The 18,433-nt window shown below is 41.4% G+C and overlaps 1 protein-coding gene across 4 annotated transcripts; it reads left to right on the forward strand.

The window, feature by feature from the left end:
- Positions 1-249: 249 nt before the first annotated feature.
- On the forward strand, positions 250-18,408 carry LOC105569845 (anosmin-1). Of its 4 annotated transcripts, none has more exons than XM_012026608.1 (8): positions 253-786; positions 4,098-4,222; positions 13,908-14,100; positions 14,482-14,817; positions 16,398-16,594; positions 16,966-17,110; positions 17,202-17,416; positions 18,149-18,408. In XM_012026608.1, the coding sequence occupies exons 1-8, from the start codon at positions 714-716 to the stop codon at positions 18,383-18,385; spliced, it is 1,521 nt and encodes a 506-aa protein (XP_011881998.1). In that variant the 5' UTR covers positions 253-713; the 3' UTR covers positions 18,386-18,408. The 4 variants fall into 4 exon arrangements, with proteins under 4 accessions (XP_011882000.1, XP_011882001.1, XP_011881998.1 ...); XM_012026609.1 differs by having other exon boundaries at positions 13,965-14,100; XM_012026610.1 differs by lacking the exon at positions 18,149-18,408 and having other exon boundaries at positions 250-786; positions 17,227-17,352.
- Positions 18,409-18,433: the final 25 nt, after the last annotated feature.

The following is an 18,433-nucleotide window of genomic DNA, read 5'->3' on the forward strand; positions in this document are numbered from 1 at the left end:
GGATCTTTTCTACGGTTAACGTGTAAAATTAGAAGAAACGAGCACGGCCAGGAGATTAAAGAAAGAACCCTCTTCCCTTGAAAAAGGGGGTCAAAGAGCGCTACCTTGTCCCCAAATACGACAGGGACACGTAAAAGAAAGAAAGAAAGGAATAGGAAGGAAGTTCTGGTCGCGTCGGTTCGGCGAACGCGTTCCCCGCGCGTGTGCTCCTTGCCCGAGCGCGAGCCAGGACCCTTCCTGAAGTTAATGATTTGGTCATTGCGATGGGTGGCGGTGGCGGTGGAGAGTGGTGGAAACCAAGTGGTGTGGGCCCGGCGTGTAGAGTAGGAGAAGAGTGCGCCAGGAGGGCGAGAGCAGGAGAGAAGGAGGATCGGACTGCACAGGAAAGTAAGCTCGATCCCAGTTCGAACGCTTCGGTTCGGTCTTACGGGTTTAGTCTTGAACGGCGGATTGTTACCGTGGCTGATCGGGAGGATCGGGTTAGATACCCCGAGGGTTAAATATCGTTGATACCACACCGCGGCCGTTATCACCTGGCGAGCGTGCGGGCTGGCGCCATGCACCACCTTTCGCGTCTTCTCTAAGAAGGGCGAAAATACGGGACTGATAGCGGCCTGATCGTCCCTTCCGAGGAAAGTGGTCCTCGACGTTCGTTCGAGGGAAGGAATCACGGGTCGAGAGTAGGCTGCTCCCGGAAGACCATCGGCAATCCGATGCCGCACATCGGCAGTCCGACATCAGCTGCGGAAAGAAGGCGGAGGCAGCAACTACCGGCCACCCTCAAAAGTACGTATGGGAGATATGGGGTTCTGAAATGGGGATTACGCGAGGCATGTTTACCTGCAGCATTCACCTGCTAATAAAGGATGAAAATACAAAGTTTGCGTTACTGATATTGTTTACAACGATGATTTTGGTATCGATGTATTATTTCACTTATACGCCTTGTTATAATTTTATTATAGAGAACTGTATCTAGACTTATATATAATATAAGAAAAACTACGTCTAGGACTCAAATGATTGAGCATTGAAATTATTGTTGATCTATTTCGAGTTAAGTTTCTTAATTGTGATGTTAAACGGCACACTCAAATGTAAGTGGCTTTCAGTTATAATACAATTGAGGAAAGCAAATGAAAGCCGCATCAAAGTTTTTGTTTTGACATATAAGGAAAAAAGAAAGTCTTAAAATTGTATACCATGATATGAGACATATAAGACATTTCGCGTATTCGCAAAAAGCTAAAGTGGATTGACAAGAACCACTTACGGACGCTGGTCGAAGTACCGTTTTAACTCAAAGATTCTCGGTAGTATATCTTCGAAGAGTATTCCATTTATTGTAAAAAAAATTAAAGGTTGATTGAAAAGAGGAAAATTGCGGATTAAACTTATCATAAAATATCTCTTTTTTTTACCGTGATAATTTTATCAATTTAACTTTATTAAAAAATATATTTAGAAAACGTCGCGTAAGAAACATCAAATATACGTTCCATAATAATTTAACAAAAAAAAAGAAACTTTTATCGAATAAAAAAAACTTTGAATTTATCGTGCTTTGTCGAAGAACAACTCTAATTTATAAAGCAATATATGCAAATATTATAATTTTATGTAGGTAAATATATGTTCTAATACTTTTTAATATATAAAATGATTAATAATTAAATAGAAATATTTTTTAAAATAAATTTAATGATAACTCTTTATGCAATGTTTTGAAATAATTTATAATACATATAAACAGAGAGAGAGAGAGAGAGAGAGAGAGAGAGAGAGAGAGAGAGAGAGAGAGAGAGAGAGAGAGAGAGAGAGAAGGAGGGACAGAAAGAAGGGAGGAAAAGAGAATCATACGATTAACCTCGTTACTAACTACTTCACTTCGTGCTAATGTGTAATATTTGCAGAAAGCAGTAAAGCTAATACTCCTTTCTCTTCTCTGGAAATCGGATGATATGTGCATTCTGAAACATATGAAGCACTTTCTTGCGAAAAACATTAAGATAAGCGTAATGAGCAAGGGGAACGTCAAGGAGCTATTATCGGTTAAAGCTAAAAAGTAAATCCAGATTGTATTATGAAGTAAGTGACCTACAAGTTTCTGTAATTCTAATCATTCGTGTATCGAGATTTCAAGAATTTAATTCAAACATTTTTTAATCAAATTAATAATTAAAGTCGGCCAGTAACGGCGAAATATTAAACGTCAATTTAACGTTTAATCGCATATTGCTCGTAATGCTGGATTCTATCTCCACGATGCTCGGTCAAAGTTCTGTAAATATGAATTAAATAGTGAAAGCTGTAAAAAAAAATTAATCCGTCCTGTTTCTATTTTCTCGTTTTAGTACTAAACATAATAATTTATAATAATTACCAGTTTGAAGAGTGTATGTATTTCATGTATAGGAGCGAGTGGAATATGTAAAATTTAGTGTTATCTATTCGACTTATTTAAATCTCTCTTCATTGACCAAGAAATTAGCGTTGAATCAATCTCTCCAATTTACGAGTTTCAGCCTTTACAGATGATACTGCAATAACAAAATTTTCTTTTATCGTTAATCTAGCAAGATTAACAGTCTAATGGGAATTAATTACGATAAGTGGGAATATATATCCACACTGGGATCAAGCATAAGCGCCCGAGCACCTTCGAGACATCCGCGTTAATTAACGGGCCAGGATCGGGCCATTAAACGCGCGAATTGACAACAGGCAAAAAATTAAGAGGTCGTTATGTTTCCGTTCGATTGTCGCTGGTAACCGGCGACCTTTTCCCCGCTCGTTCTCCACCCGGGAGGACGAGGAGCACGTCCTGCTTGTTGAGAGCAGGCATTGAAGTCACCGACAGGCGCGGTTCTTTTTGACGTTTGATGTCGTAACACGTCGAGTCCAACGTATATTAATGTTACAATTGATGTTAACTATGGGTAAAGAAGAAACGAGAGACGAGATATAGTAAATTACATTACGGTCGCAAATGTAGATTGCAACGAAATTCACAAATACGATAAAAGATGCAAATATTAATATTCTTCGTAAATCTTTCCGTTGTAGAATCACGACGATAATAGGACGATAATAAAATCATGATTAATAATATTGTTAAGATTAATATCAACGAAAAAAATGGTTAATAATAGCAATTAATAAATTTCTTAATTCAACAATATTCTCACTTTTTTTCACAGATCTTTCTCGTATCCTTTTAGGAAAATTTCACAGGCAAGAGTTGATCCACGGCCTTTATTCTTTATCCGCTATCCCGCTTATCCACACTAGCGTGATCGATCGCGATCGTCGCCCGTGGATCTTTCACTTTATCCCCATGACTCTCGCGGTCCCCGCGGTATCATTCCGGTCTCCGCCGGTCTTTACGCGAACGGCGAAAAAGCGGACGCGATCGCCTGCTACCTTCTTGCCGACGAGCCCCAATCGGAATTCCGAGGAGGCGCGTGGGATCGGTAGCACAGGTAGCGTATGTCCCGCGACCGGGCGATCGGACGATCGGACGAGCGAGCGAGCGAGCGAGCGAGCGAGTACGCGACCGCATGAATCGTACTTTTGCTAAAATGGAGAAACAATCTCTCCGGGAGCGGGCGCCCGCTCGCTCGCTCGGTGCGCGGCAAAGTAAAAAAAGGACGAATTCCTAAGACGGACTAAATGGCGCTCGGAGCTATCCCAGCGGGTAGCACACTAACGGCGTACACACGTATTGCGCTTCCTCGGAATTACCGTCGTGGGAGGTAACGCCGACGGCCGGGGAGGGACGCGCAGGGAAAGTGCGAGGCGCCGTTAAGTATCCGACTCTTTGCAATTTGTCCGTCCTTACCGCGGAGAGAGAAAGAACTTGCGTGTCACGCGAGAGCCGAACGCACGTTATCGCGCACTGAATTTTAATCGAGGGGAATCGTTTTCTCGGTATCCCTTTGTTCTACTTAAGGATCGCCCGATCGCGAGCCACCCGGAATACACCGATTGCAAAGCCGCGCGTTACAAATAAAAAGGGAAATGAAAAGGATGATGCGTGAGTGAATAAAATTCCGCCCGCTGGGTGCGGAAGAGTTAATAAGACGATGTCTGCGCAGAATGGTGGCCGTGGTGGTTGCTGCTACCAGGATGTTTGGCGTCGTGGACGCGATACGTCGAGGAGTACGACTCCATTAGAGTGGCCAGGTGCGACGCCCGATGCGGGGAGGATCATCCTGACGAGGTACGTAGGATGGGGACACGTTGTACAAGCGAGATTATCTTAGCCTTATCGCCGCTAATAACTTAATGATACGGTACGATTTTCAAACAACTTTATTGCATAATCCTACCATAATCTTCCTTATGTCGCGCTTGTACTAGGTTTCGATATATGTATAATTGTCAACGCGCGCAAAGTGTCCTTCCGCGTCGCGATTGCGTCCGAACGTTCGTATGCGCGCGCGAAAATATTGCAACAAGCATCCCTAGTTGGCGCAATATTGGGAAATGTGTAAATCTAATGTTCCCGACATTGGTCCAATGTTGTAAGATGAACGCCTCCTTTTATTTAGCCAAGTCGTCTACTCAGCAATATTGGTCTACTAATGTGTATCAATATTAGGTCAATATTAGACCAATATTCATACATTGCTAAATATTGGCCAATGCACTTTCTATATAAATCTAACGTTTTATAATTAGAGGAAAGCCCTCTATTACGACATAGGATTCTAATATGAGATAGTAGGTTCTCAACGTCGAAATTCAATCGCAAATCTTTTTTCGCAACACGATCGAACAATCAATTTTCCACTAAACAGATTTCACTCCGAGGGCAATAAATTCATGGTGGAACCAACAGATGTTGCCTATTAATTTAGCCAGAAACTCTTATGCATTTATTATATTATTTAAATATTATTTTGCAATTTTGCATTTCGTTGCCAATATTAGCTTTAGATTGCGAAATACTGGGAAATGCATTTCCAATATAACCAATATTGGACCAATGTTAAGCCCATGGCACTGTGCTACCAGGGATTGTATATTTGATAAACATTTGGAGAACGTAAAAATGAACATTTCAGTTTGGAAGAATTAATGACGGGGTAGAATATTAGCATCGCACAGACACAACCATTATTTCCCAACGAGATCGCGGTTGGCGCTTATGGTATCGACCCGCGTGTCGCAATCAGGCGGAATAATCGCTTCGATTAATCAACGCGCTACATTGTACGCGCCGCTGTCCGAGTGGAGATCGATTTTAATTTCGATGGCCGATTCGACACTCGATAGCGTCGCTAAATAAACTGGTTCCCGCAACGCTTTGTCGCCTCCTCCGAGAGAGTCGCACGGACGCGATCGTCGATGATTCATCCCGGGGCTCGTCCAGGTTTTGCGGGTTCTCGCTCGCGTGTAATTAGTTATGCGAGTCCGAGAGCGTCCCTGAGTCCGCGCCCACTTGAATCTCATCGTCACGCTCGACGATTTATGAGGCACGCCGTGCCACTGGGCCGTGGGACTTGACTCGGACGATGCTAATTCGGCAGTCGACAACGGCGGATCGATAACATTGTATTTGGGTCATCCGCTTGAAGAAACCTGTTGTCTCCCGAAAACGGACGTCCCCGTCGACAAGTGGAAAATGCAATTTCACCGATCGCGGACCTTCTACCCGGATGAGCGCGTTGGGGCTTTCTAGAAGAGTTGATATTAAACTTACCTTCTCTCGCGGTGTCCCTCGAGAGTGGTGCCACGTTATCTTGCGTCCCATCCCTCAATTTCTGCGAGTCTAAACCTACCCTACTAGCACAATATATTGTCGCAATATTGGGAAATAATGTAAATCTAGTATACCTAATATTGGTCCAATATTGTAAGATGGACGTCGTCTCTTATTTAGCCAATATGTCTATTTAGCAATATTGATTTAATATTGTATCAATATTATATACCAATATTCTTACTGCATTGTTAAATATTGGCTAATGTACTTCCAATATAAATCTAATATAACCAACATTGGACCAATGTTTAGCCAAATGCACTGTGCTACTAGGGTATCCGCGTGTCGCAAATAAGGTGGATTCGGGCAGGGAGCGTGAGGGTTAAACATTTGTTAATTGGCGTCGGTCACGCGACGACGAATATGAGCGACAACCACCCATCGACTGGTCAGCGACTCCTCGCCGTGGCTTTACTGCTGCTTATTTTTCGCCGGCGTGTATACGAGTACACACGTCATTACGCCGAACGGTCCCGAAATGATTCCGGGGAGTCGGTGAGTCGATGGGGTGGAGGCCGTTGAAGAGGGCGAGGTGGGATGCTGGACGACGGAGGAATGACGAAGAGATAGCCCCCGAGCTCTGACTGGCGGCCAGCAATAAAGTCCCAAAGTAATGGCCTATAAAAGAGTTGCGCGCCGCGCCGCGCGCAACTCACCGAGTCCGGATGCGCACCTATGGCGCACTAGAAACGTATCTTCCGACATTATCGAAAACAGGTTCTTATCCCGAAGCACCGGCGATCAATCTTCCCGACGGCACTCCGCCGCGTCGCGCCGCCGCGTCACTCTTCGTCGGAAACTCCGCGGAGCTGGTTGACGAAACTTCCCGTTTCCGGTTTTGGTACCGGGAAGCCGGCGAGCCTGGGCGATGAGATTAATCCTCTCGCGTTGTCTGTGCTGATGCTGCGCGGACGCACAGTGATTGACAGAATGGTTGCTGCACTTTTTTTTTTATGAGTTTAGGAACGTGCCTTTAGATTCAGGTTTACGTACCAAAACATTTTCCCTGGGGAAAATTTTACTCGAGAAATAGATCGGAAATGTTCGAACTGGTTTCGAATTGGCATTCGAGTAAACTATTCCTCGGAGAAGAAGATTTTAAACGTAAACCCTGAATCTAAATGCACATTCCTATACCCTGAGAAAAGATTGGTTAGGTTAAACAAATGAGATACGTTGAAATCATATTTCTTTGAATCTACTAAATTTTATTTATTTCTACTAAAACTAAACTTCTACTAAAAGTAAAGAAATCATTTCTTTGAAATTAAGTAAAGGTCTGGTAAGGTCAGAATTCAAACAAATTTGTTTGATTTTAATCAAACTTTTTTCTGGGTGTGAACTAATTTAAAAAAAAGTGTTGCAACCATTCTGTCCATCAAATCTGATAAATCCATGATTCCCGAGATATGTTGTAAAGAAAACTTGCGACTCCACTTCATTTTTGCCCTAATTTCTTCCTTCAATTTGAAGCTTCGGTATCGATAAGATTAACAGATTATCTTAAAGACTTCAAGTCGCTCAGTGAAATGAAAGCGCAGCACTCGAAGTGACATTTAAACAGCTAGGTTATTTCTTTTTGTTATTTATAGAATACAAATTTCCAATTCTCTATTTTCTATTCTATTACCTACTCGAGAGATTAATACTCGTAATTTAATTCAGAAGTGGTTCTTGATTTGCGTTAATTTGCGACTTCGTTTCCAATGAAATCTCGCTTGTTAATCAGCGTGTCATTCCCGATTGTAGTGTGCGAAGCGCAAAGCACCCGCAAAGTATTCACAAAGCATCTTCGTCATTCCGGCCGGGGATATTTCGCGCACGTTCCACCGGAATTTATAGCGCCGTATTTTTATCGTCGTGCAACCCGTTACCTAATCTTCCGCGTTCTTTTAATAGCGTCCACCGTTGTTATAATTAACCGACGTAATCGCAGCTGCCGAACTTCGCTAGGACTGTTTCTCCGAACAAATGTAAATTCTGTGATATCAATCGCGCGTTTCTTTATCGCAGGCTAATAATTTATTGTTTAACAAAAATGTAGAGGAACGCAGGAAAGATGAAATAATTAGTCGTGAAAGCGAAACAGTCGCGAAGCGAAATTTCGTCGGTCACTTTGCGCTTGGTAGCTCTATATAAAAAAAAAAATATATATAAGAGATATCGAGTGGGGAAGGGGAAGGATAAAATGTAGTTGTTTACTATTATTACAATTAACTTCATTAGCATAAGCGTCATTGCGAAACTTCGTTTTGAAAGTAACGTTTAATGAGCGGACGCGAATTCTTCAGTATCAAAGCGGCGGCATCCTTTAGAATGTTGATGAAAAAAGATAAACCACCGCCGCTATGACAATCGACTTCGTTAGCGCGATCGTTATATCGCGGGGAACTCTACCGGAAACTCACTGTTCGCCGATCAGACGCAAGTTCCGCGGCGCGGCGCCGTTTCGATTGTTAATTATCGGTGTCGTTGCGGGCGAAAGAATAAGCGGGGAGAAACGAAGTACGAGAGAAGGAGGAAGACGAAGCGAAAAGAAAACGACGCTGGCGAATCGCCAATGGGCAATATAATTTTCTTAACGACGGCGATCGGCGGCCGGCCAATTCTCGCGATGAACTTCGATGGAAGGCCGCCTCGACTATACCGATCTTAATGAATACTTCAAACTGCGATCTTCGCGAGGTCTTTAATTGGGGTAGTCCACCGATGCGGGCAAGAACGGGAGGAAGAGAGACGAAAAGAAAGCGGGTCCGCGGGGGAGGCGGAGGAAGATGCAGCGGGGATCGGCGTGCATGATTTTTCAGTATTGCCGATCGACACTATCGCCGATCTTCGTGGCGGACTACATTAGTCTCCTGCCATACCCTAATCTTCGCGATCACCTCACGATGGCCGCGCGCTCCAATCTTCGCGAAGAAGCTCTCGACTGGAACAGATCGGGCCCCTTGCGCGCCTTCGGCGCGATCGACAAAGAGAGCGATGGCCTCCTCCGCGCCGCAGAGAGGGACGGAAGAGCGAGATCTGGTGAACTTCGTTAGCCTTCTTGTACATCTTTGATCCGCGTGATCGCTTCGGATATCACTCGACGATCTCGGCGCGCATCGGCGAAGTTAATTCTTCGACCGTGACGACGCTTCATCAGATCGCGCGCACTTCGGTTTACTCTTTTCACCCTTTTACCGTCCCGGGGGCCGATAAAATTATCACTCGCGATGTGAGCACCGCGAAACCGACAATCGTCCACTTATCTCTTCCGATGCACGTCGAAAAATACACCGAGGAAAATGAGAGGATACTTTGTTTCTTTCGGAAGTTCGTCGTCCTATTTCAAACCTGACCTGATACTTCTATTGTAACTGTCTATTTCTATAGTAGAAATGTTAAATCATAAATCACAACTTTTTAGAATGAATCTCTTGATTGACAAAACATAAATTTATAATATTATTGCAACTAATCAGAGTTGAAATAGTATTGAATCGTAAAATTATATCGATTGTTTTATTTTATTAATCTACTCAGAAGTTATGATTGCAACGCAGCAATGTAGTGATTCGAGTGATAAACAATGTCCCATTTTGTAACAATAACGGTATTTATTGCGTAAGAGCCTGAAACATAATATGTATTATATATATAGTGTTCCTTTTTCATTGCTCTTGATGGTATCTCATATTGCCAAGTCATACAGGCGCTACTTCGCTAGAGAATGGAATTCCAGTCAATGATAAATAGTATCTGTATAAGTTAAGCCTTTGTGCAATGTTACGGAGATCCCTATCTCGTAACTTTCCAAACTGTTTGTATATCTGTAATATTTTCTACACATATTATATTTGCAATTTATAAGTTTCACTTGTAATAAAAACAAATGAAATTCTGAAACATTAGTAGTAAATCAAGAATGCGTTATGATAACATATCGAGACGGTGTCAGTATTAGAGAAGAACATAATAACATTGTACAATCGATATTCTTTTTAATAATATATACGTGGAGAAATAATTTAATGACCAATAAGGACAATTATACGTTGAGACTCCCGTTCAACTTGCAACAAATTTCAATTGATAACGGAAGGCCTACGCCAAGCTACCGTCGCTTCTGTATTTTTGTAGTAAATGTAGTCAAGGGAGAGAAAGAGAGATATATATATATGTTAGAAAGAAATGCTACGTGTATCGATAATATACATAGCAGATAGACATCAGACATATCCAATCTTGCTTAAAGAATGTCTGAGATATTAGCCTATGACTAAAGGTTTCTCTTTTCTCGTGCTTCATTCTGTCTAATATATCATCTGATTCAGATAAGAAATTATACGTTACATTTCGAATACGTGAAACATATATTTATGTATGTTACGCATACGTACAGTATATTTAGAATATGAATGAAAGGCGCAAAAAATATTACGTTTAGTTATCTTTGTAAAGATTTCCGAGGCATGAGATTCCCCGAGGTATCTGCAGCTTAATTCAGATATATTCAATTGAAATAATCTCCTCAGTTTCTCTTATGTAAAATTTAAAAAATAAAACATTATCACATATTTTATACGCACACACACATGCCTAGATGACAATCTGATTGTTTCTGAATGTACACGGTTCCGCTCTATGGTGCGGATCATCGGGAGCCGATTTGGGCGGCGCCCGGGGAGTCCCTGAGAGTCCCCTGAGAAAGAAGGCAGGTATAATAAAGGGGTAACGCGATACGTATGATTTCGCTAACAATACTGATCGCGGCGCTACCGGCGATGCGACCCTCGCATTGCGAACTTTATTAACTGGTCAACGGCCTCGGGCGATCAGCGTCGACGACGGTGCAGTGCCACGGGTTCGCTTCGCCCAGCGTGTTCACTTCCCTCTGTAAAAAGTAGGCCAATAAGTAAGCGAACCAGTTTCTGCGACTGTTCGAATGATAAATGTCGCGATCGTAACAGCGCGACAACGTGTAAACATTCCCAAGAATGTTCCCGGATCTCCTTAGGGATGAGGTGCCCGATTTGTCACTTCGCAAATCTTATCAGAATTCGCTGTAAAGATCGCTATAAAGATCGATACCCGCATGTCGCGAGGCCGTTCGGTCTTTCCATTTCTGGGCTTTCAGATCTTCATCAGCTCAGCTCTTTCTAAAGGCCTGTGTCCACGATGCTAGAACTCCCAGTTCTAGTTCCGAGAAATGTGTAGCCAATCAACTTGCAGCTTTTATGGAATAGCTACAAGTTGATTGGCTACACATTTCTTTTATGGCATAGCTACAAGTTGATTGGTTACACGTTTCTCTAAACTAGAACTTGGACCAAGTTCTAGCATCGTGGACACAGGCCTTAACCGTAATTACACTTGTAGATGGAAAAAAAACGCGAACTTTTCCTTCTCTCGTTTCTCTCTGTCGTGAAGATAAACGCAATCTTTTATATAAATTTTAAATGGCACTTTTTAAATGTTGCACGCTCCCTCGTGTACAATCTTTCCACATTTTTGAATCTCCTGTTTTTTTATTTCTTTAGCCTTTACGGTATCTCTTGTAAATGATTTTGCATTTCTTCATGAAAATTTTTTTATAAGACGTTAATGCAAAGCAAATCGTCAATATATGCAGATTTCTTGCGGCTTACACGCCGCATGTTTCTGACGGTTACCGAAGATTAATATTAAACATTCCGTTCGCGCATATTCGAATGTCCAATGTAGAATTCTTAAAATACAAGCTCGTAACGTCAAACCACGTCGCTTTACTGATAACGTCGCGCATTTAAATATGTGAAGGGCTTGTGCAACGTACTTGTGCTATTTCTCGTTTGTACAAATTATACGTATATTCCTTATAAAGTCAGCTTCATAAAAAGAAGTCACTTATGCAATACTGCATTTTCGAGAACATCCTTTACATATTATTAGCATTTGCTCGGGCTTAACAATTTATTATAAAAATTGTGTCTTCAGAATTTGGAGTGAGCGATATCACGTGTTACACGTGGTGTGTTATTCAAAATGATTATCGATAAAAATACGAACATTGATCACGCGTCACAAAATTTGATGGATGCACTACGTAAATTGCAGCCTCGTCAAGTTTGCTTGTTCGCAGCGAGAATAACGCGTTTCCTTCAAGTGATTCTTTATGGCCCATCCCAGTCACACGCACGTGTCACTGTGGACGATATATATAGCAGACACAAACCATCTATAAACCAACCAACATCCGGCATAGATCGACGGTGGAAATGTACCGCGTTGCAACCGTAAACGCGACGGCTCGCTTACCCCCTGCCTCTCTCCAACTGTACGCGGGCACGTACTACTCTTTTGACGAAGCTTCCGATGAAGTTATCACAATCTTGAAATTTGATACGTTGTATTTATTTTAACGAGACTTGGAAAATTTGCCCTCAGTCGCTATTAAGCCTAACGACACGCACTTTGCAAACACCATATTACGCATGTAATCATACGTCTCACAACCGTCGCCGGGCGCTTATCTTAAATGTTGCATTTTTCGGTTGACTTCGGTCCCGGACCGGCTTTCTCGTGTCTACATTGTACGAAAATGATGACGGCATAAAAACACGGCAACGCGCGCGAACTCGAACGCGCATTAGGTTGAAATATATATGAAGGGGGCATCATCGTCCTGACGATCGGGAATACGCCCCGGGGCTCGTTTAAAGAATCCGGACTCGCATTTCGCATTTGAACGGAATCGAGAGGAGCAGCAGTTTCGTAACTATGCAGCGAGGATTGGCTTCCACGAAAATGGCAGGGAAGCTCTCAATCGTGGTAGAACTCGACATCGGCGGCGATTTGTTGTATTTTTATTTTCTCTCTTTGCACGGCTATTGGCCGTATCTTTTTCGGTACCGACGGGATTGGATCGGATCGCGGATGGAGAGCAGATCGAAAGCACTTCGATTAAGATGGAATGCGATGAAGTTCGAGCCGGCCTTAATAAACCCGCCCCGTTGAAGGAATGGTGAAGAAATAATTTCGCATGAGTCGTTGGGCGAAGTAGCGATATAAGTCAATAAAAAGAAGATATAGGAAATTTACGGCCTTCATGAATAATAATTTTGGCAAAATGAAAGTAGAACAATTTCTTGTGAAATATTGCCAAAGTTTTAATAGATTTATATCATAATACGCTTCATTTTCGATGCATTAATTCATTTTTTAGGAGAATTATTATATCAGTATAGATTTCGATTGTTCCCTGTCTTAGATATTGGAGCAGCAGCATTGTAAGCAGTTTTAAAATCAGATTTAATTAGTAATTTCTTTCTTGTGGCAATTTTTTTCTCTGTCAAATTGTCGGTATAAAGATGTTCGTTCTCGATACTCATGTTGAAGCGTTAGATCATTTTTCCTCGTGTCGTAAACGTTCTTGCATCCGAGACGATTACTTTATCGGCGATAACGACAACGATGAAAACGGCAGTGCAAAACTTAGGCTCGGTTTCACTAATGTTGTTTAACTTTAACACGCTTTATTTCTTTCAATGCATTAATTCATTTTCTAGGACAAATTTATTTTATTTATGCTATCAGTATAGATTTCGATTGTTCGCTGTCTTAGATTTTGGAGCAGCAGCGTTGTAATTAGTTTTAATCGATTTTAATATGTGAATTCACTGACGACAATAATTCCATCTAATTAAAACTGTGTTATGTCCGAAAAGAAACCGGCGCGCAGGACAAGGTGGAAAACGGTATATGAATTCACATTTTAGATTAGAATATTGTGCTACCAACATCTTGCTCGGACCTAGAGGCGCTCTCGCTTGTTTGGTTTAACCTTAAGCTTAGCTTAATTCGGTCCTGGTCTCTTTCCAACTGTTACTTTAGAAAGAGACAAACGTGAATTAAGCTAAGATTAACGTTAAGCGACGTTTGGTGAAACCGGGCCTTAGCTATGTCAAGACGAATGCTAAGTAGATGAGCACCCCTAGATGTTAATAAGTGTTTATGAAATTTTAACAATTTACGAATGTGACGTATGTACAACCGGGTACATTTCCTGGCGGTAACGCGTCAGGAGAGGAATGTTAAATGTAGGGGAAAGGCAAAAGTTAGGAATGAATGTGTCTCCATGGATCCATTCTCATCATACCTTGTCGTCATGCTGTAGTGCGTGGAAAATTGCTTGGCGTCGAATTACACAAAACCTGGTTATTGTCCCGAGAAGATGTCCATGACGCCCTTCGAGGCCGCTTGCTTGATCGCCTGCGTCGACGACTCCCGCTGCCCGGATTTGGCGAAGTGTTGCTCCCACGATTGCGGCATCACGTGCATGCATCCCATCGGTTTGGACAGTCGAAACGGTGAGTGTGGCAGTCGTTATTTTGTGAGCCGTGTGCTTGTTTCTCATTCGTATTTGTATCATGCAGACTAGTAATTTTGTAAATTGCAAAAGAGAATCATAAAGACGAACGACTTCGAGAAGAAAATTCGCGAACAGATAATAGGATCGCATTCTTCATTTAAGATCAAGTGAGCTACATGTCGATTGATTTGTGATTTAAGAATAAATTAGAAAAGTGTTTAATAAAAAAGCGTCAAAGACGCGGAAAATTCGCGACAAACGATGCTCTGTTTCGTCGCACGTAGGTTGATTGTCAAGAATCTGGAAATAGAAGACAGATTGTTTATTCTACTATAAGTTCACTTACTCATCGTGAACAACGATTTCCAATATGAATTAGACCTGCCACCTGTGCCCGAGAATCTGCAGATACAACAGCAGAGGAGAAATCTGATATTTCTGACGTGGCGCAACAGCAAATGGGGTGGCAGTAACGTGTCCGTTAACGACTACGACGGGGATGTTCGGTATCTGGTCGAGGAGCGTCATCTGGTCGGCCCCAGGTACATGGAATCCAGATTGAGTTCCTGGGCTGTATGTCACGTGTCGACGAAGCCACACGCGACCCTACGAGGTAGGCTGAAAACAGGACATTGGTATCAGTTTCGTGTGGCGGCTGTCAATGGAAATGGATCGCGTGGATATTCCCTACCTTCCAGGCCCTTTAAAACGAAAGGTGAGTACGTCCAAACGAGATAAGAGCAAATCCGCGCGGTCTATTATCCGCGATTGATTGTTGTCCCGATCGAATCGCTCGAGCTGAGGAAAGATCGAATTTTTCGGTAACATAAAAAATTAGCACGTGATTTTACATATAATGATATAATGTGAAAACTTATTAACGAAAAGTATAGAGTGTCAAATTAAACCCTGCAAATGTAGCAAGTTTTACGTTCTTTTGCGGTGGCTATTATCACCGAGAAATATGTACGTTTCATCGGTGGTCCAGGCCGATGTCGGTCTTCGTGAAGCGTTTAAGTCCGTCATTCCTGCATTCTAAATTGACACGAGAAAACAACAATTTAAGAATGTTGTGGAAGGCTAGAGTTATTATCGTTGATTGTCCGAACTTGTGGAACAACTCGTCTCACGCGAGGTCGACATGCGTAATGTTCCGCCGAAGAAAATTTACCTGCGAGTGTATACGTGTTTGAGAAACTGTTTGTTTGTTGACTCGGAATTCGGGCCATTAACCCGCAGAGAAAAGTTTCAGAGTCGCGTTAATCGTTTGCGCAAACCGCCACGGTAAGTATTGCTTAACGTTGACCTTTCGCACGCAAATTAAGCTTCGCAAAGTGAAGGCCAGTGGCTAACGTGAGAACAAACGTGCTATCGAAAGGTCGCGAGTATAATGCGATTCGACGGAAGAAAAAAAAAAGTGACCGTGGTAACAAGTACTGATATTAGCTTAATTATTAATAAACGCCGTGAATAAATCTTAGTATATCAATTATTATCGTCAATGGATCCCAAGAATGAATCGTTAATACATTTTTACACAAATGTTTTACCTCCATCACACGATCGCGCCAAACGGGTTTGGTTCGTGAAAAAGAAAGAATAATTAATATAATGAATGGTTCACGCATCAATGAATCATGCAAAACCGGATTAAGTATTCCAGTTACTAACAGCAGATGAGGAATTAGCTAGAAATCACTTCTGTGCGGTTATCATTTTCAATTAGCTGAGACGATACATTTTACTACTTCTCATTTATCAATACCTTTACGTGCATTATCAACAGAAAATCACATTTTGTGAACGGGACAGCTTTTATAATATTTTTTATTAGATTATTCTGTAATTTAGTGGACTTACTTACTAAAGTAGTGAGGCATTATAGAAACAGACAAAAAACAAGTATTTTGCATTATTAAGGCCCGATTTTACCAAACGACGCTTAACTTTGATCTTAGCTTAATTCATGTTTGTCCCTTTCCAAAGTAACAGTTGGAAAGAGACAAAGAACGAATTACACTAAATTTAAAGTTAAACAACGTTGGTGAAACCGGGCCTAAGAGATTAACCAATCATTGCCGACATGTCGCGTGCGTTGATTGAGGAAAGTTTATACAAGTTTTATATATTGTGTATAGAAAAATTATGTTTATGAAATAAATTGCAACAGCGACTTATTAGCAGGGAATTACCTTCTTGTTCAGGAAATATGCGCCGAGTACACGAGTTTCGTTGTAATTAGCGTTGCACTGTGAAGAATCACTGATCTTACGGGGTCTCCTCGGTTGGTTTCAGAACCGCGAAATCCGAAGGAACCACAGAACTTGACCTTGTCTAACGCGCGGCTCGTCGGTGGGAAGCTGCGCATTAATTTACGATGGATTAAGCCGGTATCGGATGTGCCGATATCGTTTTACAAAGTGTTTTGGAGTAGATTTATCCACGGACCAACAAACGATTCTATTCTCGTCTACCACAAGACGATTCTTAAAGTAAGTTCTCATCACTATAGTAGATTCCTTAGAAGATCCCTGTTTTAGTCATCGAATTTAAGTGTAATCTGCAACAAAATGTAAAAAATTAGATTAATTTAATTTTAAATAATTATAATAAATGTAAACATATGATTTAAAAGGGATGCCACTTCAATGTACGCGCAATTATCTTTATTGCAGCGCTCAGAATTAGAAAGAATGAAATCCATTAAAACGTAAATCATGATTAAAAAAAATTGTTTTCATATTTATGTAATACAAATTTATAATGTATCCCAGTTCTGATAAGCACTCAGGATTTTATTGGTAATTTTCACGTTCGAGTGGGCGCTTTCGATACGATCGAGATTTCCGTATGTACTTTCCAGGACAAGACCTGCTATGAACTGAAGAATCTGGAGCCCAAGTGCCAGTACTTCCTTCAGGTGCAGGCGGTGGCGATGTACGGCGGTCGGCGTCTTACCTCGCGCAAGGCGTCCAAAGTCTTCAACAGCACCGATTACATGGCGTACGGTAAGGTATCATAGTCAGTCCTTCCCTCAGTCTCCCTTCTAAGTTCAGTATAGTCGGGATAACCAACGAAAGCAGTGACCTTTCATTGAAGCCGACGTCGGGAGGCGTTCTCGCAGGTGCGAGCGAACGCAGGCCGGCCTCCACGTGCGTCGCATGAATTGCCACTGTGGAGAAGTCAAGGCGCGTCTAGTTTGGCCGGCGAGCGGCGACGCCAGCATGTATAATGTCACTTGGCAAGAAGAGTCCTGTTCACGCAAGAAAAGCCCGGAACGTAGACGGAAGTCCGTTGCTTGGAAGGTGGTTCAGGTATACCAATTTCAAATTCCTCCGCCTTCGCGAATGTTACTTGTCGCTATGATTGCCAAATCTTCGGAAATTCACCAAACAATTGATACAAAATTACAAAGTTGATTTAATTGTTTAACTGTATTGCAACAGTACGTAAATACGATAATATGAAACGTTTGGAGAATTTAAATCAGAGTGCCATTTTAAAGAAAATATTTGTAAAATTTTTATGTCTAATAACATATTTAGTTTAATTATTAATACAGTTGTAGTCGCAGTCTTTCCAGGAAACAAAAATTTTATATAGATTTCTTTTTAAAAGAATTTGTAACTTATTCTTATTACATCACAATTTTTTCTGGAGGATTATTTTTTCTCTTTGAAGCTATAATACATTTGAAGAAAGTGTCGTGATGCTTATTACATTATTTAATTTAGAACTGTGTGAGACAATTTTTTACACAACAATTTTAATATGTGAAATCGTGTGAAGTAATTGTACCACACAAAACAACTCATTCAAAATTTATGTAAAAATATAAAAAATTTTTAATTGTTAGTTCTTCTTCATGTAATTCTCTTCCCCTAGATATTGAATTCCTGAAATGCTTAAAACAAATTTTGGCAATTAACATCCGTAAAATAAATCTGTAAAATAAAAACACACACACACACACACAAATGAAGATATATCTTAATATCTCCTGATAACCTAAAACTCATCAATCGTATTAATTTTATTAATTTCAGACATTGCACTATGACTTGCGACAACTTCGAAACGACTGTATGTATAGCGCGAATGTGCGAAACATATTGAAGAACGGCGAAAGTGTCGGTCATGGGAACAGTATAGAGTTCTTCGCAACCGGGTGTCAGGACGATCAGAAGCGGCGGAAGTACTCGCGAGGGAAAATAACGCGATGCAAAACGAAATCATCCAGATCCACAGAGCAGTTTTCCGGTTTATTTGTAATAAATAAATAAAATAGAGATCTATAATGTTCGGTAGCGTATACGCAAGGCAAACGAATT

Source organism: Vollenhovia emeryi, unplaced genomic scaffold (genome assembly GCF_000949405.1).
Source record: "Vollenhovia emeryi isolate VEMERY1.0 unplaced genomic scaffold, V.emery_V1.0 DF939122.1, whole genome shotgun sequence".
In the NCBI taxonomy this organism is placed as follows: domain Eukaryota; kingdom Metazoa; phylum Arthropoda; class Insecta; order Hymenoptera; family Formicidae; genus Vollenhovia; species Vollenhovia emeryi.